The 22,110-nt window shown below is 38.8% G+C and overlaps 1 protein-coding gene across 1 annotated transcript in view; it reads right to left on the bottom strand.

Annotated features, from left to right (window-relative positions):
* Window positions 1-22,110, bottom strand: part of vps53 (VPS53 subunit of GARP complex) — a 226,629-nt gene that overhangs the window by 115,173 nt on the left and 89,346 nt on the right. Inside the window, exon 12 of the mRNA XM_059655282.1 lies at window positions 19,050-19,145. Within this exon, the coding sequence (XP_059511265.1) occupies window positions 19,050-19,145 (96 nt within the window). The remainder of the gene's footprint in view (window positions 1-19,049; window positions 19,146-22,110) is intronic.

Genomic DNA, 22,110 nt, shown 5'->3' with positions numbered 1-22,110 from the left:
GACGGCTGCTTTATGGATAAGCAGTACTGTTAGCTGAATTCCAACTATAAAATCTGGTACTTGCTAAATTTTCAATTTCAGGCTATGCCTTTGAAGCTCTTTAAATCTGCAACTCAAAGTAAATCCTGAGTGATTTCAGCTGGAAAGATGATCTTCAGGGAAGACTCAGCAGGAAGAAACTCACCGTTGTGCTCAAGGGGCTGATTAGCCTAAGTGGAGGAATGATGGAGAGAAATAAGGGGAGTAAATTAATATGCACTTTATAGGAGGGGGAAAAAGAAACCTGGAAATGACAAGTTTGATTCATTGCCATACACCGACAAAAGAAAAGTCCTATTTTGTCACAAGGACAACACAATAACCCCTACTGCACTTCTGCCAAATAACATTTTTTTCCATCCCAGACTCCTTAAATTGAAATGTACTGATTCTCATGCAGCAATAATGTACATAAACGTTCTTAAATTATGCAGCCATTTACAGCTACAGGTATGGTCCACTGCAAAAACATGCATGCCCACAAATATTTTCGTCAACATTCTTTCAAGATCACCATACCACATAAACTAGAAAAGCATTTATGTATAATCAGTTGTGACCCACTCACCACAAAATGTTGCATACTATTCTTGCCGTTAAAAGTTACAAAAATAGTGCTATAACAAGAGTCATTATTTGGTTACACTCATAGGAGCAAATGTTCTTCAGTAAAGCAATGCAAAAAGAAATTACTGTCTGTTCTGAAAACAGAGCTCTGGTGGATTTTGACCTTAAATGATTATCAGCAGCTCATCAAATGTTCAAGAGACTGATCTTCAATCTCCAAAAACACAGCTGAAATGTAGTGGTTCACATATTCATGTTCAAATTGGAGACTGTGATTGGAGAGTCATTGAAACAACAACAGCTCTCATTTATACAGCACGTTTAATACAGAAAAATATCCTAAAAGATGTAATTATTTTTAAAAAACTGACCGAAGAAGAGACATTAAATGGTGTGACTAACAGCTTGATCGAATCGAAGAATATTACGCAGGATCTCAAAGGATAGGGAAGCAGAGAGGTGTACAAAGAGAATTTCAAACTGTACAGACTGGGCAGCTGAAAGCAAATGCTAATGGTGGAGATAATGCACAAGAGATTGGGGCAGGACTCCCTGGTAGTATAATCATGAGCTTCTTGAGTTATGCTGCAAAGATTGAAATTTGATTCTCCCAGTCTGCCACTGAAGTCACTCAGTCAGTTGCAGCTTTTTAATTTTGACTGATGAGGTAAGAAAGTCAGTGTGACTTCAAAAGAAATAATTTGCACTAAACGCTACATGCCTTGACACAGCAGTAAAGCTCAGGTTTGTGGTAAATGTCCACAAGTACTTTGAATGAGCTAGTCTGCAGTGTTTTTCCTAAGCACTAGGTGCTAGTTTATATTAATATTACTTTCCTGGAAGTGTATTCTTTCTGGTGCTTTGACAGTTTGGGAGGAGAAGAGGTCTCATGAAGAGACAAGTGTTGAGCTGTGCATAAATGACTTGAATAGGATGTTTACCATAACACTACAAGAACACAGCTGAGAGTCTACGTCTACCTTAAATACCCTAACTTACTTATAAGATAAGTACTTATATGTTATACATTTGGATTAGGCATCTACTTTCTAACAAAAGCTGTGTGAATGAACAAAATTCCAAAATGGCCTCAAATTTCCTTGTGGCTCTTGTTACACAGCGTCTCTACCTCTGAGCCAGCAGGCGGAGGTTCAAATCCCGACTGCTCCAGTGATGTGCCGTAACATTTCTGAAAAGGCTGATTCAAAAATATCTACAGCAATGCCTGCGGAAATGTGGACAGGTTAGGCTTTGGTCATGCAGCTAAATACACCTGAATAGTCAGACCAAATACTCACAGTCCAGCACGCTCATGTGTGAAAGAGTGTTGAGATACTGGAACTCAGTATTGGAATATACCATAGTAAAAGCCAAAACCAAAGAAGGGAATGTGAATTACTGGGAAAATACAAGAAATTATAGTTTAAAAAACCCTGAAATTTAGATAGTGCTAGTGTCAATTACCAGGCAATTTAAGAATCAAAGCAGTTACCTGCTTGGCTACACTCAAGGGTTACTTTGCCCAGAAGTCACAAGTTAAGTCAATAAAAAAATCCCAAAATGTCTTACTCTAAACAGCTGCAAAGTTTATTATTTATATACTTTAAAACGATAGAAAATAGAAACTGTGTAGAAATAAGGGTATCTGCAACTGAAGCCACCTGTTGTCACATTGGGGAATAATAGCATGCCCATTTCTAGCCTTGCAGTAGGAGAGGGGGTTAATTCGAGAACTAGCATTTCTTTAATAAGGAAAAGCAGGTGCTCTTTTAAAATTGGCAGCAGACAGATACAGTTAAACTGAAAGCATCTGTTTCTAACTAAATAAAAACAACAACAGTCCTGAAGGCATAATAATTGATCCAATAAAAGCTGTAGTCTTGGCCTGTATGTGACTACATATGAGAATATGATGGAGGCCTTGGGCAAACTATCTGGTCTTCAATCTAAAAGCAACTGGGCTAATGCCTGGCACAAGGCCATAGACAGAAACTATGCACTAACTTGCAAAAAGAACAGATGCTCCCATTTGTACAAGAGTCAGAATGCAAATCCTTTGCAAAGAGCCTACAATTAAAAACGTTTGTGACTTAATACAAGTGCAATACTGCTTTCATAAATATAACAGGATGCTGGAATATTTCAGAAAACACGTTGCATGTTGTTATGGTCCCAGCTGATGTTTATACTGGACAAGTCAGAGTCCAAGAAGAAATGTGGCTTGAAAGATCATATCCAGTTTGTTTTTTTTAAAAAACTTAATTTGGCAGTCTTTCATTGAAACACAGGCACAGAAGGCTGTGGATTTGGTTTTAAACATAAAACTGATGTTTATTCCACAGATAAAAAGAAAAGAAACCAAGCTGCTGAAATGTAACAGTTTGAAAGATTTCAAAACACCAGACAAAAGAAAATCCCATCTACTCAACACGAGCTCCTTGCATGAAACCAAAGTTCACAGAAATTTTGCTTCTCTGTCAAATCTGTAACTGACTTGTCTATTTCATTTCCATTCCTCTCCTATGACCTGCAGGGCATTTTTTTCTCGACTACCCTCACAACTGAGGTCGCTGGCTTGCTCAGCTGTGAATAATCCATACTTTCCTGGACTTTAAGTTTGACAAACTAATCTTTTTCACCGAGATAATTTTTCCCCATCTGCTTTGAACAATATTCTTTTACAGGAGAAACGACACTTGCATCAGACATCAGTAACCTCTCTTTTAAAATGAGCCTAAAAGCTTTTGAACTAAACGCAAAACTTCCGTATCCTAGATTCTGCTAAAGCTCATGACTTGATGTTTTTTCTCTCCTATCCTAAACCCCACCATATGAACAAACTTCCGTTAACACTCCAGGTCATTTTGCCACAGCCTGCTCTCTGACACACGCGGTTTTAAAATCAGGTTCCAGAAAGGCTTAGCTAATTCATTTTTAAGGCTCTTCACAAGAATAAACCACCACCTATGCACCACTAGTTTGAAACTCAAATTGTTAAAAAAAGTTAAATGATGATATTAATATTATACATAAATCACACATTATACATCATCTTTCACCTGTCAGTTGGCGGGGTGGGCACGATGGAAATAAATGTGCTCTGCTCACTATGAGTCAACAGCAATAACAATGATGGAAAATTTCCTCTGCTATATCTGTTCCTTTATAATATTGTACGTAGGAAATTTTCCACTTTGTTTACAATGCAACTGAAAACGAACAGAAGAAATCCTCCGCCAGGTGACCTACTTTTGACATTATCTTCGAATATCAGTCCAGTGTACAATTAAAGGCAAGCAAATTGGGTAATTAATACTGTCTGCCTAAAACTTTCCATCTGCAGAAGTGCTTGCCGTGCAAACTCCTTGAACTCTGAAACCTAATTTCCCTGATCAGTAAAACTAACTGCACAGTAAAAAGGTCATTGAGCCCACCTGTAACAACTCAAAGGACTGTATTTAATCCAAACCAATGGCCTCTCTGCATTTTTAAAGTTATCGATTTGACTTTTAAAAGCTTTATGTATACTGCTTCCACTACTGTTCTGACACAGCATTCCATCCATCTCAATCCTCAGGGGAAAGATCAAATTTTCTTAATCCCTACCTTTATCTGCTTGGTGATTATTAACATATGCTCCAGCCCTGCCCCAACTTTATTTGAAAACTTTAAATCAGTTTTAAATTTTGAAATTAAGAAGGTAAAAACTCAAAAATCACTGCCTTCTCCCACTTGTAAAGATTCATACACGTGTCTCTAAGACTCTCTGATCTGCAAGAATTTTAAAACCTTTACCATTGAATCTATATATCTTTTCTATGCTACAAGTCTTATTTCAAGAGATTTAATCTTGTACTTATCTTTCAACCAAAGATGGTTTTGTTCCACAATTTAGATTTTATAACCACTACTCCAGAATATGGTGGTTTTCATATGGATTATATGGACCATACTTATAAGTTAAGAGGATCCATCTAAAGTGCACCAATTAAGATCATTTGTCAAAATACAAAGGGAAATGGAAAAATCAAAACTGTAGGACTTGGGTGAAGTTATGCTGCTGGCTCTATGTGCTAGTTTTGAAATACTTAATGTACAAAATACTGCATTTAATTCTACCTTTGACTTTATGCCCTGAAGTTAGTAAGGAAGGCAAACACACACCACCAATGTACAAGTTCCTGCTTATATACTAGAAAATCAGCACTGGGACAGTAGAGGAAACCTGGTGCAAAAACAACATGGTTGTAATTCTTAGCTTTTGACGAAGGTTTAGAAGCTGGGAAGAAAAATAAGCGGCCAAAAGGCTCAGAAAGCATGTTGCAGAGAGAGCCGACCAAGGTAACGGAAGATTTCACCGAGAAATCTTGGAAGAGGGGAATTAAGTATCAGCACTGGCACACTGATTGCGACATTGACTTCAGGTTCTGGGAGTTGCTGCCACACCCACACAGCCAGGAAGAAATTTCGAAGGACTGCTCGCTACTGGCTCGTTTGACATGCTCTGGGAGCATAGGCTGGAACATATCCACCATAAAGGAGTCCATGAAAAGATTCGTAAAAGAAGGGTAGAGATTTTGAAGTCTGCATGTTGGAGAACATGACAATAGTTTAAGTTGGTATGGTCAGAGTTTGAATGCAGTGGGCTGAGGAAGCTAGTACAAAAGACACTACAGAGGTTACATCTTAGTGTAATAGAATTATGGAAGCATTTCAGGAGTGGATCTAATCTTCACCTTTGCTGAATCAACTTATTTTACTATTCAATGCTTTTTATACAAGTCAAAGAAGCACACTGCATTCATAACTATTGAAAACCCCAGCAAATCAGTTGTCCATCTAAAACACAGCTTTGTTCATCTATGTACAAGAACATCTGGGCTGCACAGCTATTGATGGGCTGCCATCCACTAATGCATATTAAAACAAAATGAAAAGCAAAAGATCTACACGTTAAAGTTAAGTTTAGATTTCCAAATGTGACTCTGGGTGCTTCTCTGATTTCTACAGTAAATATGTTATAAAGTAAGGACTATTGAATTGCCAGAGGGGAAACATTGGCATGCTTGTAAGTATTCATCCAGATTTTCTTAATATACATAATCCCAAACAAAATAAACAGAATGATTTTCAGCCAAAACAAACCTGGAGCACAGGCTCCACCATAATGGAAGGGACAATGTGACACAGTAGATTCATCTGTCTCGATTATCATATATCAGACGGGCGATGCTCCTGGCATACAAAGAAACTAGTGAAAGACAAGTCTGGCAACAATTACCAACAGCTAATCTGAAAAAGCAACATGATGTTTGCCTCCAAAATAGAGCGAGTATTCAATGGATCAACTGCTACAACTGAGTAAACATTTTGCTTTAATAAGCCATTTCATCAATTTGTTTTTATTCTTGTTAAGGACCCAAATTCTACTAGTTCCAACATTACCACCTGTAACTTATTATTTCTTCATTGTGAATAGAATAGAGTGTAAAGTTTGCAAATTATGAATCCATTCCATAATGTGTGGAATGAATGTTTCTGCAATTCTGCCAACCTGCCAAATCCATAGTTTCACCTACAGGAAACATGTTACCACGAAATTTGTCAATGCACGTCTAGCAATATGATCACCTGAATAATTTTGCCAAATACTCAAGCACAGGATCCCCCATTTATTCCTTTAGATAGGGGAGGAGAGAAGAGGAAATTCTTGTTTTTAATTAAGACGTATCAATGAAATGCAGCGCATAAAGGTCGACTGTTCAAACATCTGAAAGGCCATTTTACAGGATGACAGGTCTGTAAATATTGGCAAAGGACAAATCCAAATGAATTCAACTGAGAGAACTGGACAGGAGTTTTCAGACAAAAGCAGCTTACACCTGGAGCTGGAAAGGGCTGGAAGCTGGCAGAGAGAGAAAGCTGCCAGAAGCTGCAGACCACTAAGAAGGCCCTGAAGTTTATGCACAGACTGCAGGGTTCGCAAATTATGAAGTGCTTAAAGGGATTTGGATGGTCACCTAACTAAATGGAAATGAAAACACCCCAGAAAATTTCAGCTTGAAGAATAGTGCAAATACTGGGAAGAATCAAAGTGAATTCCTAAGAGATGCAACAAAACTTGTTTTGGTTTCAGAAGGGGAGATGACAGTCTAGTCACATTGTCACTAAATTGGTAATCCTGAGACCCAGTTAATATTTTGAGGGCTCAGGTTCAATTCACAACAAATGGTGAGATTCAAAACCCATAGAAGTCAGGAATTATAAGTCTAACAATAACCTTGTCATATAAATCCATCTGCTTTACTTATGTCCCTTAGGGATACAATATAGCTTACCTGATCTGGTCTACATGTGACTCCATACAAACAGCAACGTAGATGCCTCTTGTTATAAAGCGGAGGCTGTCCACGCCCCCTCTGAAAACTAAAACCGAAACACCAAAAAAGGAGCACCTGCCCTATAATGTATGGTTTAGAAGGGGTGGACGCTAGGAAGTTGTTTCCGTTAGGCGGGGAGACTAGGACCCGTGGGCGCAGCCTTAAAATTAGAGGGGGTAAATTTAAAATGGAGATGAGGCCACATTTCTTCAGCCAGAGAGTGGTGGGCTTGTGGAATTCATTGCAACGGACTGCAGTGGAGGCCGGGACATTGGATGCCTTCAAGGCAGAGATCGACAAATTCTTGATCTCACAAGGAATCAAGGGCTACGGGGAGAGTGCAGGGAAGTGGAGTTGAAATGCCAATCAGCCATGATTTAAATGGCAGAGTGGACTTGATGGGCTGAATGGCCTTGCTTCCACTCCTATGTCTTATGGTCTATAATCTGCAAAAGGAGTGTCAGAAGTGGCGTAACCTGCCTTTCAGCAACTTCTAGTGATTAATTAAAATCCCTGACATTCGTTTTACAATCAACAAGTAACAATTTATTTATCTAACTCGAATAATGAACAAATTAACAAACCAAATATATCCCTTCTAACTACTAAGTATTCCAGAATAAAACAAGATTCTAATGCTAGATAACAAAGCGTGGAGCTGGATGAACACAGCAGGCCAAGCTGCTGCTTGGCCTGCTGTGTTCATCCAGCTCCACACTTTGTTATCTTGGATTCTCCAGCAGTTCCCATTATCTCTGATCACAAGATTCTAATGTTATGTTGTTTCAATAAATACAAGCCCCACTTCAATATAAAAATATAGAATTTAGTTTCTTGAAACTACAGCCTGGTTAAGTCTTCTGGAATGTTCTGTGCCTTCTCCGTTGATTCTTTTGTCAGGAATATTAACTAGTTGTGCCATAGGCACCTTTGTTATTTAGATGGTGCTCTCTAAAACTTAGAGTAGACTGTGCGAGCCAGCGATTCTCTTGAGGGTTGAGGGCTGTTAGCTCTGGGGTGGGTGGCATCACTTCCGATCTGCTGTCTTTGCCCAACTGCCCCCTTCTTTTAAACCCATAATGACATATTAACATAGGATTGGTCTTATATTATCAAAACAGTCAGATTTAAGTTTAATTGATTTTTGGTGTCTACGTGTCTGGTTTAAATAGACTAGCTAAATTCAAAACTTGCTGTCTTGTTAAAAACTCCTGCTTGGCCTGCTAACTGCACAGCCTTTTGATGCAAATGTTTCAATTCGGGTGCCCTCTGTGTACTGGCAAACTCAAGGTTTTTGAGAAGATTTATAGCTTGGGCTGTTGATGTAGTTGTTGACTTGCTTACCAAGCTGGTATGTTTGTTCATAAATCTTTTGTCACCATACTACGTAACAGCATCAGTGCACCTCTGGTGAAGCATTAGTGTTCTGTCCTGCTTGCTATGTGTGTGTCTCAGTTTGCTGGGGTGGGTGGCATCACTTCCGGACTTGTTTCTTAGTGATTGGTATGTGGGGTCGAGTTCTACATGTTTGTTAATGGAGTTCCAGTTTGAGTGCCTGGCCTCTAGAAATTCTTGAGTGGGTCTTTGCTTGGCTTGTCCTAGGTTTGATACGTTGTCCCAGTTGAATTGGTACCCCTCTTTGTCCATGTGTATTGAAATGAGTGATAGTTGGACAACCAACTATCACTCATTTCAATACTCAATACACATGGAAAACCAACTATCAGCCATTTCAATACTCAATACACATGGACAACCAACTATCAGTCATTTCAATACACATAGACAAAGAGGGCCACCAATTTGACTAGGACAACATAGCAAACTGGGGACAAGCCAAGCAAAATCACACGTGAGAATTCCTGGAGGTCTGGCACTCAAACCAGAATGCATTAACAAACATTAAGAGCCGGTCCCCATATACCAACCACTAAGAAACAAATCCGGAAGTGATGCCACCCACCCTAACAAACCATGACACATAAATAGCAAGTGGGACAGAGCGCCGATGCTTCACCATAGGTGCTCTGATGACGTTAGCTAGTATAGACATATAGACAATAGGTGCTGGAGTAGGCCATTCGGCCCTTCGAGCCAGCACCATCATTCATTATGATCATGGCTGATCATCCACAATCAGTATCCTGTTCCTGCCTTATCCCCATAAGCCTTGATTCCACTTGGTTATGGTTATGAAACATTTGCAAACAAACTTACCAGCTGGTGAGCAAGTCAACAACCACACTTGCAAACATTCAAGCTGCTGCTCAAAGACATGCATTTCTTTTATGAAGGGAATGGATTCCCTGAAGATTCTAATAATTACTATACTTGTTTATCATTTGACTTCTCAAAAACAGACGCTACTGGTCTCAAGTTAGAATGCAATAATCATAAAAGAGATGAGAAGCTCTCTGATGTTGCAGTTTGTGCACTGTAATTCAGAAGGAAAGAATAGTGATGAGACAAAAAGAATGGTTAAGCAAGGAACATTCATGAACTTTTAAAATTATTTCACCAAAGACAGCGACAAACTTCACATATAAAACTTCCTTTGCCAGGAGATTACATGCCCTGCAGCCATGAAGAAAATAGCTGTTCCTCATACTCAAGGCATCATGAATATGAGATACACACACTATGGGCCAGCCATTTTTGTTTTGCACCTATCATATTTTTATGTTCCTGTACCTGCAGCCTCATACACACTGCCTTAAAATCGTATGGTTAATACAAGAAGCACGGTAGCACAAGGTCTCTTCAAGTGACATTTTGTGAGGAGTCGCCATTATCACGGCCAAAGGTGCGTGACTTAGTGGTGGTGGCACAATGTCTAGGATCCTGCTTCTCAGGTTCTTCTAGCTAGTAACGGTTACAAATTTGCAGCAAACCAGTTTTGGCAAGTGGCTGAGATGCCTCTCATTGACAGCATGTGCTGCTGCCACGGTGAGCCTGTAGTGGATTGAGTGAATGTTTAAGGTGGTAAATGGGGGTTAATTAAGTGAGCTGCTTTGAATGCTGTCAAGCTCATTACTGTTGGAGCTACATTCTTATTAAGCACATGGCAACTTGTCACATGGTGGCAAACAATTCCCAAGCAAAGCTTATTTCAAAGCATGCTTTGAAATAAAACTACTTGCCAAGTATCATAATTTTAAAATGTAATCTCTCCCTTTTCCTGGATCTCCTTCAAGTAATGACCTTGGAATAGCCTCTCTCTTTGAGGACTCCAAAAGCTTTAAGCGAAAATTATTTTTGACTGCCTTAATCAGTAAACTTCAATACACAGCCAGAATTTGACATATTCACAACAGCAATTTAAAAGAACAGCTGATAAAGACAGCAACACTATACTAAGTGTTTTGATGCAGTTGGGGAGGGCATATTGGAGTAGGCATTAAAGGGACAGGGATAACAAGAGAAAAAAGAATATGTAATGCCTTGTTACTCTGGTTTCCATGAGAGAAACCCCAGCTCAACAAAGTTCAAACTCACTGAGACTTGCTGCACAGACAGCTAAGCTTATTCCTCTTACAAATTTCAGAGTGGAACTGAGATATGTGATAGCATGTTTTAATTAGCCCATTTTGTACAGGAAACGGTCAGAAGATCATGAATAGCTGAGGAAGGAAATGTGATAACTATATACATAATCCAGCTAAACATAAAAGATAAAGCTAAAAAGGCCATTTAGTCCATCGCATTCAATCCAGCTTTGAAGCATTCGGTTTCTCCTGCCCATATAACTGGTTCCTGCATAATGGAGCAGTGCAATCACTGCTTAGGCCATGAAGAGGTAAAAACGCAGTAGCTGCTCCCTGCCATCTGCTCTCCATTTATTTTGGCAACAGAGCAAGACTGTAAAAAAAGACTGCATTTACATAGCAATTTATTGCACTGTCATAATGTTTTGTACACTGAATGACTTCTACAGTGCCGTGATGATGGTTACATAGTAAATCAGAAGGATGATCTAGCTAGCTACTAAGCAATATTGCTGGCTGATAGAACCTGACCAAAACACCATAAAATGCCATGCTCCACTCCCAATGTTGCCATAAAAACTTTCATGTTTATTTCAATAGATTCGCAGAATTTCAGTTTCATATTTCATTTGAAGAATGGTGTCTCTGATAATGGAGCACACATTTAGGACTGAATTACGAGCCTAGATCCTGTATGATACTTGAACATACAACCGCTGAATCCAGAAGCAAGAAAACAGCAAGGTAAAATCCAGAAGTACATTACTCCCCACTGGTCCATAACCTAGATGGATTGCAGAGTTACATTAGACGTGACAACTCAAAAGCTACATGTTCGCCTTCAAAATAGTAAATCCTTAAAATGAATAAATAAACAAAATAAAATAACACTTTAAGGAAAGCGACGAATAATTTTGAAAAAGAAATCACTACGCACACTATGCTTGTTGAGTAAAGTTTTCAGCACCAAATAAAACTGAACTTGAACCTTGATCAAATTTACATCACAGTTTGAAAGCTGACAAATCTCGAAGAGACAATTATCCATTCTCGTCTGATACCACCTAGCATGTGATCTGAAACTACTGCAGCTAACAAGAAAACCTAGACTATAAATAAACAGCAGGTAGCTTTGAAGTTGTTCCTATGTTGACATTCAGACACAAGAGGAAAATTTTCAGTTGAGTGTGAAATAAAGACTGCAGTTTTCTTCCAAGTATGAAGGGCAACCAAGGTCACAAGAAAGGTATGTAAGGCACCTTCATTTGAGAAGTTGCATGGAGACATCACATTCATGGCATCTTGCACTTTGTCAACTAAACTCTGAGCGGCATTTGGTACTAAGTGAAAGCAAAAAATAATACACAGCAAAACCTTCCTGATTCTAAGTATTATTATGCAAATTACAGAGATACTGCAATTTGAAAAATCAGTGAACTTTTCCCTCATATAGAATAAATTGGACACAGTGGAATAGTTTTGTGGCATGGTACCATACAGTAGTAGGACAGAGATTCTTCCTTACCGTTCATTGCATGGCAAGTTCCAATGTTAGACTGAGCAGATGTGAAGTGTTTGCTTTCTTGGTGAGGATAACAAAAGAACATGTACTGCAAGCAGCCAATTATGGAGAAATATCTAGAGGTTGGAAATGGGCTAACAGGTTATTCAGGAGGTTTGAGCTGAAAATTCTTGGTAAAGAACTGTAGGAACTTTATTTACTGCTATCTAGTTCTGCAAGAACTGAATTATTTACTTGGAGTGAATGTCTATAACAAATAAAAGCTCCCAAAACAGAATTCTTGTCAACATTATCAATACCTAATGTTGCTGTTAGAAATGTTCACCATGCTCTAATTCCAACCAGGCTACTGTGAAATTTGTCTTGATAAAAGAAACCAATCTACTCTGAACAGCAGATTTCTTAAAGGATTATTTTTATATGCAGTTTTTGGATGAATCTTAAACTGCTTCATCCAAGTGCATACTCAGACTGTACCCTTCGCCAAATGTTCCTCGCTCCAAAGTCCAAACGCTGAACAATATTTGACACTCACTTTTGGCATCTTAATTACTACAATTCTAGATGTAACATTTTCTCATAAATCCCGCTTTAATCCTGATTGAAAGAAACAGGCTTCATAAACTTGCACATATCTGTTGCGTTATGGCTAGTAAGAACTGGCATCCTCACAGATCTATATTGAGAATAGCAACAAAGCAAAAAAATTGTATATTTTATTTAGTTAGACAGAAAACAGCACCTACAAAGGACAGCAGACTATAAGGCCAGAATTTGCTGCAGTGGTGCAGCTGATAACATCTTGCGAGAATTCACTTACCTCTGTACCAACGAGTCAGAAAAAAAAATACTGCCCAAAAAGTTGCTGGAAATGAGAGTTGTGAAAGATGCCTTAATGAGAATCAGGAATCCAAGACCACCAACAGATATGTCCTTAACCAAATCAGATTTAGGAACATAGACACAATGAGGAGAAGTAGAATGAATTAGAGGAGGTAAATCAGTACAGAAACAGAAGTGGGGGGGGGGGGGGGGGGGGAGAGTAGAAAGATTAAATTAAGAGCAGAACAGCAGGATCCCTTGCCTTGATTGATTAAACTAGATTCAAAACCACTGAAAAATGCTGCAAAGAATTAGCACTTACATTTTTCTTCCTGTTGCAGTGGCAAGGAAAAGAAAGACTTTTCTAGAATTTGACATCTTTAAAATCTCCTTGAAAAACTCAAAACTTGAAGGAATGCAACTCCAGATTTGTAATAGATAATTCTCCACAGCAGAACGATTAATTGGCAGTCATCAACACTTGTTACATTGTTGAAAGGGATTCAACATTTGCAATTACAGGACTTGACTTATTTTACTTGACCATTAAAATTGTGAAAATGTAGGAGCTAAGGACACATACTGTTTTTTACAAACAGAATGAGGAAATGATAACTCAGACAGCAAAAGGTAGATAGGGTAGCAACGAAGGTGTTTAGTACACTTACGTTTATCAGTCAGCACATTGAGTGTAGAAGTTGGGAGGACATGTTGCAGCTGTACAGGACATTAGTTAGGTCACTTTTGGAATACTGTATTCAATTCTAGCCTGCCTGCTAGGGGAAAGTTGTTGTTAAACTTGAAAGGGTTCAGAAAAGATTTACAAGGATGTTGCCAGGGTTGGAGGTCTTGAGCTATAGGATGAGGCTGAACAGACTGGGGCTATTTTCCCTGCAGTGTCAGGGACTGAGGGAATGACCTTATAGAAGTTTATCAAATCATGAGGGACATGGGCAGGGTGAATAGTCAAGGTCTTTTCCTCAGGGTAGTGGAGTCCAGAACTAAAGACCATAGGTTTAAGGTGAGAGGGGAAAGATTTAAAGGGATCTAAGGGGCGATGCAGAGGGTGGTACACATTTGGAATGAACTGCTAGAGGAAGTACAATTACCACATTTAAAAGCAATTGGATGGGTATGTGAGCCAAAAGTTGACAAATGGGGCAAGATTAATTTAGGATATCTGGTCGACATGGACAAGTTGGACTGAAGAGTCTGTTTCCATGCTGTACGTCTCTATGACCCTAATTGAATATTCTCATTACCAGTGTTCCTCATTTCAAAGTTGATATACCTTTTATCCATAAATAATAGAAACATCATTAGCACTGCAATTACTTCAGTTACAAATTCTGGTCCATCTATGTTGAGTATTTTTTTCCTATTTCACAATAGCAGTTCATCAGATTAAAAAATAATGCACCTCTAAACTCTATTAAGGCTTACTTGGTAAATGCATCACATGGACGTGTGTAAAATAGCAAAGTAGGAAAGTTTAAAGTTTGGTCTTTAGTTAACGCCGAGTTGAAAAATCTTAGTTGGCCAAAGCACCCTGGGCAATTGACAGGAAAGTTAACTGTGGTTAGAGTTTCTGATCTCAAAGAAGCGATCTTCGCTGAACATATGTTTGCTGCTATCGGTAAGGATAGGATGAGCCATCCTCCACATGGAGGATAACACAGCTAACTGAGGATGGACTATTTGGGCATTAGATTAACAGAGGTAATGCCCAGCATCTTCAGGAGAGTGTATTTTGTTTTTGTAAATGGTGAACATAATGATTTTGAACAGAAATTCAAGTTGGCTCAGAATATGACTTCAACAGCTAAATTTTGACAAAATTATTTTTATACAGTGCAACTTTGTAAAACTAATTTGAAGAGGAAACAAATCTGGCTTCAGTTAAGAGGTTAAGAAAGTGCTAATTCTACCCAGCATTTTTAGCGGTTTTTGAATCCTCCTTACTCAGCCTTGGAAATGATCCTGCTGTTCCAATTTAATTAACTAAGCAAAGTCAGCAGATAAATCAAAGGTCCAATATCCAGCTTCCTTAGGTTTTATTTTTCAGAGGACTTTGAGAAAATAATACAGTACCCAATGTTCACATTCTACAAAGGCAGCCAAATCATTATCAACTTTTATTCTTTAAATCACAGAATTTTTTCACCTTTATAAAGCAATTAATGTGTTTTTACACTGACAACATGTTTCTAGCAAAATTTCTGCACAGTTTCTGCAGCTATTCAATGAAGTTGAACTCCTTGCCTTTGATAGTGCTCAGAATTTGACTCATTGCAAATCCCTTGTGCACGAATTGGAGGAGTGGAAAATATGGGCCCTTTCCAATCATCTTTTCAGCAAATACATTAAAAAGGGTTATGCGTTATTCTCTCATTGCAGTTTTGTTTTGCAGAATCAAAATAAGCTTTTAAGTCCCTCAAACAAAATGAAGGATTTTTTTGTTCCAGTTTCCTGTGGTTACTGTTCCCCAATACCTTCCAACTCTCAGAATCCAAATGAATTTCCCAATTTAAAAATCAGTAATCTTCACGAGTTTACAAAAAAAAAGATGATGATTTTCATTTCAATTATAAAGCTCAATGCAAAATGTACTGAATCATCCATTCACTTGAATTCACTGAAGTGTCAAATTGTTTAAGAGCAATTTTACTCAGTGACAAAAATGCAATCATAATAATGCAACAGTTGTTGGACTGTCACATTTTTATGTGCAGAATGTATACTGTTCAAAGAGTTTCAACACCCAAATGCTTTTCAGCTTTAAACTCTGGCATTTTTAATCATGGCTTTCAACCTACAGTAATTCAAAATTCCCTTCTTCAACAAATGTCATATTGGAAACATAACCGACCTTTAAAAAAAGCTGAACTCTATAAAACTAAAAAGCTCAACAGTAAAATACATAAAAATTGAATTATGAAGTTTCTCCAAGATGTCATTAGCTGTTAGACATGCAGAAAGATGGATCTGCAAGTCAGAGAGAGGGGGTAAAGAAAGCTGATATTAAATCAGTGTTCCCTCCGTGATCTCTTGCCAACTTGATCGTAAAATAGCCACTATGGATAGGCCATCATTAATGACATAACTAGCTGGTCAATCATTAGTTGTGGATTTGGTAGACACTCAGATCAAATTAACAAGTCTGCCTTAAAGGATGACAAATCAGATTATACTTACTGTCACCAAGCACATGACCTTAGAATAACAGAATCATAGAGTCTCTACGGCGGAAAGAGGCCATTTGGCCTTTCAAGTCTGCATTGACCCTCGGAAGAGCGACCCATCCAGACCCCACCCCGAAACGCCCACATTTCCCATGGCTAACCCACTTTGCCTGTGCATCCCTGAACACTGCAGGGTTATTTAGCACGGCGAATCCATCTAACCTGCACATCTTTGGACTGACAGAAAAACCAGAGCACCTGGCAGAAATCCACATAGAGGTAAGGACTGTATGCAAAGTCCACACAGTCACCCAAGGCTGGATTTGAACCTGGGTCGCTGACACTATCAAGCAGCTGTGCTAACCACTGAGCACTGCACCACCCACTTGGAGACAATGAGCTGAGGAGACCACATCATTAAACCTTCATTTCAGCATGGAAAAGGTAGTCACTAATTGATCAAGTTACAACTCAGGAGTACAGGTTTGAACCTTCTATCCTAGCTGTTTCTTGTGAGACAATTCTGTTCGCTTTTAAATGGTAACATCAATTTTTTCTAATAGCTTTCAGTCTGAACATTACAGCACTCATCTTTTCCGCATCATCCAGCTTCACCCATTTAAAAAAAAGAGATAAACGTAACCATGTTAGATTTATACTAACTAAAAACCAAAAGAACTGCCTGCGTGTGCTGTAAATCAGGAACAAAAACAAAGCTGCTGGAAAAGCTCAGCAGGTCTGGCAGCATCTGTGGAGGAGAAAACAGAGTTAACATTTCAGCTCCGGTGACCCTTCCTCAGAACTGATGGTGGGTAGGAAATCGTCAATTTATAAGCAGAAAATTCGGAGGTGGGCAGGGCAGGGACGGAGCCCGAAGAAAGAGCAAGACAGTTGGACGACAAAGGAGTTGCTAACTATCGGGCTGGGAGGGTGAACAGTTGTTAATGGAGACAGTTAGTGACTAACAACAGGGGGTGTGTAGTGGTAACAAGACCTAGCGTGTGGGGTGGGGGGCTGGGACATGGGGGGAGTTAGATCCTAAAATTACATAACGCAATTTTCAGTCCAGAGGGCTGTAGGGTCCCCAAGTGGAAAATGAGGTGTTGTTCCTCCAGCTTGCATTGGGCTTCACTGGAACACAGTAGCAAGCCGGAGGCAGAAATGTTGGCCAGGGAGCAGGGTGGTACATTGAAGTGGTAGGCAACGGGTCAATTCAGGGTAGTTCAATGTAAATGTAAATCCTGTTACATTTATAGTATCAGAGATAATGGGAACTGCAGATGCTGGAGAATTCCAAGATAATAAAATGTGAGGCTGGATGAACACAGCAGGCTAAGCAGCATCTTGTGCTCCTGAGATGCTGCTTAGCCTGCTGTGTTCATCCAGCCTCACATTTTATTATCCTGTTACATTTATACTGTCTTTCTTGAGCTTAATTTGCCACTTTTTTCCATCCTATTTTATCACTATCTACTTGTTGCATCTTTTGGTCGTCAAAATTATTCGCCAATGTTAATAGCGTTTAAAAGATTTGGCTACCACTTCCTGCCCATAGCCTTATCCAAATTAGTGTGTCGGTAAACACTAGCAGTACAATAATGGCACCCAGTCAGACCACTTCCTACTTCCAACCACTCTCCGAGGCTGCCCTTAATTTCTCCTTTCCAAAGGGTTTTAAATCCAATTTATCACCTCCTTTATTTCCACACCCTTTAACCTAGTCTCTTTTCATATATACATACGCATACATTTTATACCGAAATTCAAATAATTTTCCTAACCCTCACTTAAAAAACACAATTTCTATATCATGTTATTCTTAAAGGCAACATAGTTTCCAGAAAGTTCAGTTTTTTTAACATAAATTATCACATACCAGACACAATTAGGAATATTTATTAAAAATCTTATGAACAAGAACATTTGTGTGGATTGAGCACAGATATTATGATGTCAGTTGAATATGAAAAAAAATTAAAGACTTTTTCAATCTCAGGGACAAGAACAGGCCATCAAGAAAGTGACTTTCATCCTCCTTACTAATTACTGTTCCCCTGCACTTTCTTGAATGTAAAATCAGGACACATTTCCACAGAGGGCCTCATCAAATGGTACTGTTCATGTGAAATCATAGATAGTGAGTGGTGCAGACCATTCAATCACCAAGATTGCTTTTAATGAGTTGGATCCTGTTCCTATCCAACACACACACACACACACACACACACACACACACACACACACACACAGCAAAGGGTGATCAATTCTGAATTTTCCACTCTGTAGCCCAGTCCAGTTATAACTCTACTGTTGTCACAGCTAAATCAGCTCACTCAGCAGACACATTCTGAGCCAAGGTCACTTACAGTCTGCAAGTATCAGATATTCCCTGAATTAAGCTGCTGAGCCAGCAGGGAAGTAACAGTGCCGCTTTAAAAAGGAAAGGAACAAGGAAAGTTCGTTCTAAATTATACCAACTTTATCCAGAAAAGCAACTTGGGATCCCTACCATTTTGACAAGTATAAAATTTATAACTGCAATAAATGCAAATGTATTAGATACTATTCAACATTTATTCAATTCTTATTGCTTCATTATTCCCGACACACAAGATCAAAGCGTTTAATTTTATGGGAAATTGAAAGAAGTTCCATAAATTATCTTTTTATTAAGTGTTCAAATGCCACACATTTCTGTGCGTCTGCATTGGTGTCAGCATAAACACAATTTATGAATGACCTCGTATCAATTAAATGTGATTCAACGCTATCAATAACATTGTATTGGTTAACAAAAAAGGAACTGCTACATATCTTAATTTGAGCTGTGGATACCATCTACTACTTCCATCGAAAGCAAATCAGAAAACAGAAATCTTAAACCAAACAATGAACAATTTCCTTCTGAGATTCTACAGAGCACATTTATTGCAGAGAATTTTGCTCATTATTGATCTGTAGTTGATCACAAGTCTAAACAAAAATCATCCACATCATCAGTTAGCCCTAATTAAACAGTGCAACAAGGCTATTCTTTTGCCTCTCTCCTTACCTTCTCCAGGTCTCCTTCTTTCTCAGAGTCACACTCAACTCCAGTTTCATCTTCCAGGAATGGATTTGTAGATGGTGGTGCTGCTTCAGTCTTTTTCTATCAAAGGGAATGGAGGGCACTTAGTTAATATTTAAAAATCTCATCGATGCGAAAAATACTTTGTAAGGAGGAAGGGAAAAGAAGCATTTTTCAACCACAGATATAAATACATACACACAGCAATTATTAAAAAGCCAAGTTTTACTTACAGACATGGTATATGAACGATCACACACAAAGATCCACTTTTGTTGCTCGTCTTTTACTACAGTTGATCTACACCATCCCTCCATGATCCCTTCAATGCTTAAGTTACTTTACAAATTCAGACATTTGTTTCATTCCTTTGGCTGTAAAGCGCCTTGGAACAATGAGAGACTGTGAAAGATGCTATGAAAGCACAAATTCTCTCTCTTATCAATTGAACTATAATTTTATACAACTTGCAGTTTCTCAATAAAACAGAAACCTCAATGTCAACATCTGCCCATGTGACAGAACAAAAAGTCCTCTTCTACAGCAGAAAAAAAAGCAGTAGAAAACATCTGTCTAGATATTTCAAAATTGACTTGTCACAAATCTCTGGAGCAAGTAGAACTTGACCCAGGCCTCCTAGCTGAGAGATAGGGACACTGTCACTGTATAAGAACCAACACGTTTAATGTAAATTCACAATTATACTCTAACAATGCTGCTTACTTGTAAAGAACAAGTTACTAGAACTGAGCATACTCTCTAGATCTGCTTTTGATTTGATTTGATTTATTATTGTCACATGCACTGAGATATAGTGAAAAGTACTGTTTTATGTGCTATCCAGGCAAATCATACTTTACGTAAGTATGCCAGGGTAACAGAACAGAATAGAGTGTTACAGCATCAGAGAAACAGAGAAAGATCAACTTTAATAAATGAGAGGTCCATTCAGAAAAATGATAAGTGGAAAAGAAGCTGAAATTTTACTTGAAAGCCTAATCAGCACAAAATATTTTAAGTTGCTATTATTTGATACGCAATGAACATCCAGATACTGAGTAGAATGCTAGCCTCTACTGCAACGATGACCTTGAGATATCACTTAGCAAGATGCTTCCAGCTAGGAGGGCTTTACTGGAAATGCCTGGTTTCCTTATTTGAATTGTCACAACTGTAAAAAAGGAAGGAGACATTGTGATTTTTTTAAAATTCGAAGTGGGGAATGCCATATTAAATGGCATAAATCACAAAAGGCTACCATACAGGCAACAGGGAAGGCAAATAGAATGGCTTTCTTTGAATCTCAAAGGGAATGGAGTATAAAAATAGGGAAGTCTTGCTAAAACTGTACAAGACATTAGTTAGACTGCACCTGGAATACTGTGAACAGTTTTGGTCTCCTTAACTAAAGGAAAATATACTGGCACTGGGTGCAAGCTAGAGAAGATTCATCAAGTTGATTCCAGATAGGGAAGGATTTTCATGAGGTCAGGTTGGGTTGTTTGGATCTATATTCAGTGGAGTTAGAAAAAGTAACCTCACTGAAACATAAAAGTTGCTTAGGGGTTTGGAGAGAATAAACGCTAATAGGTTGTTTTCCCTTGTGGGAAAGTCTAGGATCAGAGGGCATAATCTCAGAGTAAAAAGGTCACCCTTTCAAAACCGAGCAGAGGATAAATTAACATAAAGGTAATGAATCTGTGGAGTTCTTCACACAGAGTCCTGCATAGGCTGTGTCTTTAAGTATATTCAAGATGAAGAGAGATTTTTGATCAGTAAGGCAATCAAAGGTTATATCGATAAGGCTGAAAAGTGGAGTTGAGGATTATCAGATCAGCCACAACCTCATTGAGTGCCAGAGCAGAACAGATGGGCCAAATGACTATTGCTTTTATATTTTATGGTCTCTAGCATTGATGAAAGCAAACATCTTTGAGGAATATACCAACTCCTACATAGCTTCCAAAACCGCTCCACTTCAACAAAATCTGCTTCCCCAGTTTTTAAACACTGACTCCTAAAACATGCTAATGAGACAGTGGAAGAATGAATATTTCACATTAGGAATATCAACATGTAACATGTCTAAATGAAAGCAGAAGTTGGGTTAATTATTGCCCTTATTATTTCTAATTAAAATTAGGCAAAAGAGGTGTTGTGTCAAAATTCAAAATGTACCTGCAATACTGTTGGCAACATTAACCTCCATATCCAAGACAGTGGCCAATTATCTATTAAAACTAAACCTCAAAGCAAGTGGTCAAAGTTATGCACATTTAATATTGAATGCAATGTTAATTTGAAATCTGGCACTCCAAGGAGAAAAGGTGGTACTAATTAAGTATCAGAGATAATGGGAACTGCAGATGCTGGAGACTCCAAGATAATAAAATGTGAGGCTGGATGAACACAGCAGGCCAAGCAGCATCCCAGGAGCACAAAAGCTGACGTTTCGGGCCTAGACCCTTCATCAGAGAGGGGGATGGGGGGAGGGAACTGGAATAAATAGGGAGAGAGGGGGAGGCGGACCGAAGATGGAGAGCAAAGAAGATAGGTGGAGAGGGTGTAGGTGGGGAGGTAGGGAGGGGATAGGTCAGTCCAGGGAAGACGGACAGGTCAAGGAGGTGGGATGAGGTTAGTAGGTAGCTGGGGGTGCGGCTGGGGGTGGGAGGAAGGGATGGGTGAGAGGAAGAACCGGTTAGGGAGGCAGAGACAGGTTGGACTGGTTTTGGGATGCAGTGGGTGGGGGGGAAGAGCTGGGCTGGTTGTGTGGTGCAGTGGGGGGAGGGGATGAACTGGGCTGGTTTAGGGATGCAGTGGAGGAAGGGGAGATGTACTAATTAAGCTGCATTTTATAATAAGGCAATCCTAGTCACAGTCCAGTACAAAAAAACTTTAAAATAAAAGGTTAATGAATCTGTTTCATTGTCAATCACATTTTACAAAAGCAATACAGCCAAGTCTCAGTGTTCAAATTAAGAGGCACTGCACTCTTAATATTCTAAATCACTCATTCTTAGGAGTTTAAAGCTGAGAAACTCATTTT

Source organism: Stegostoma tigrinum, chromosome 27 (assembly GCF_030684315.1).
Source record: "Stegostoma tigrinum isolate sSteTig4 chromosome 27, sSteTig4.hap1, whole genome shotgun sequence".
Lineage (NCBI taxonomy): Eukaryota > Metazoa > Chordata > Chondrichthyes > Orectolobiformes > Stegostomatidae > Stegostoma > Stegostoma tigrinum.
This window is presented reverse-complemented; position numbering and strand designations above follow the sequence as displayed.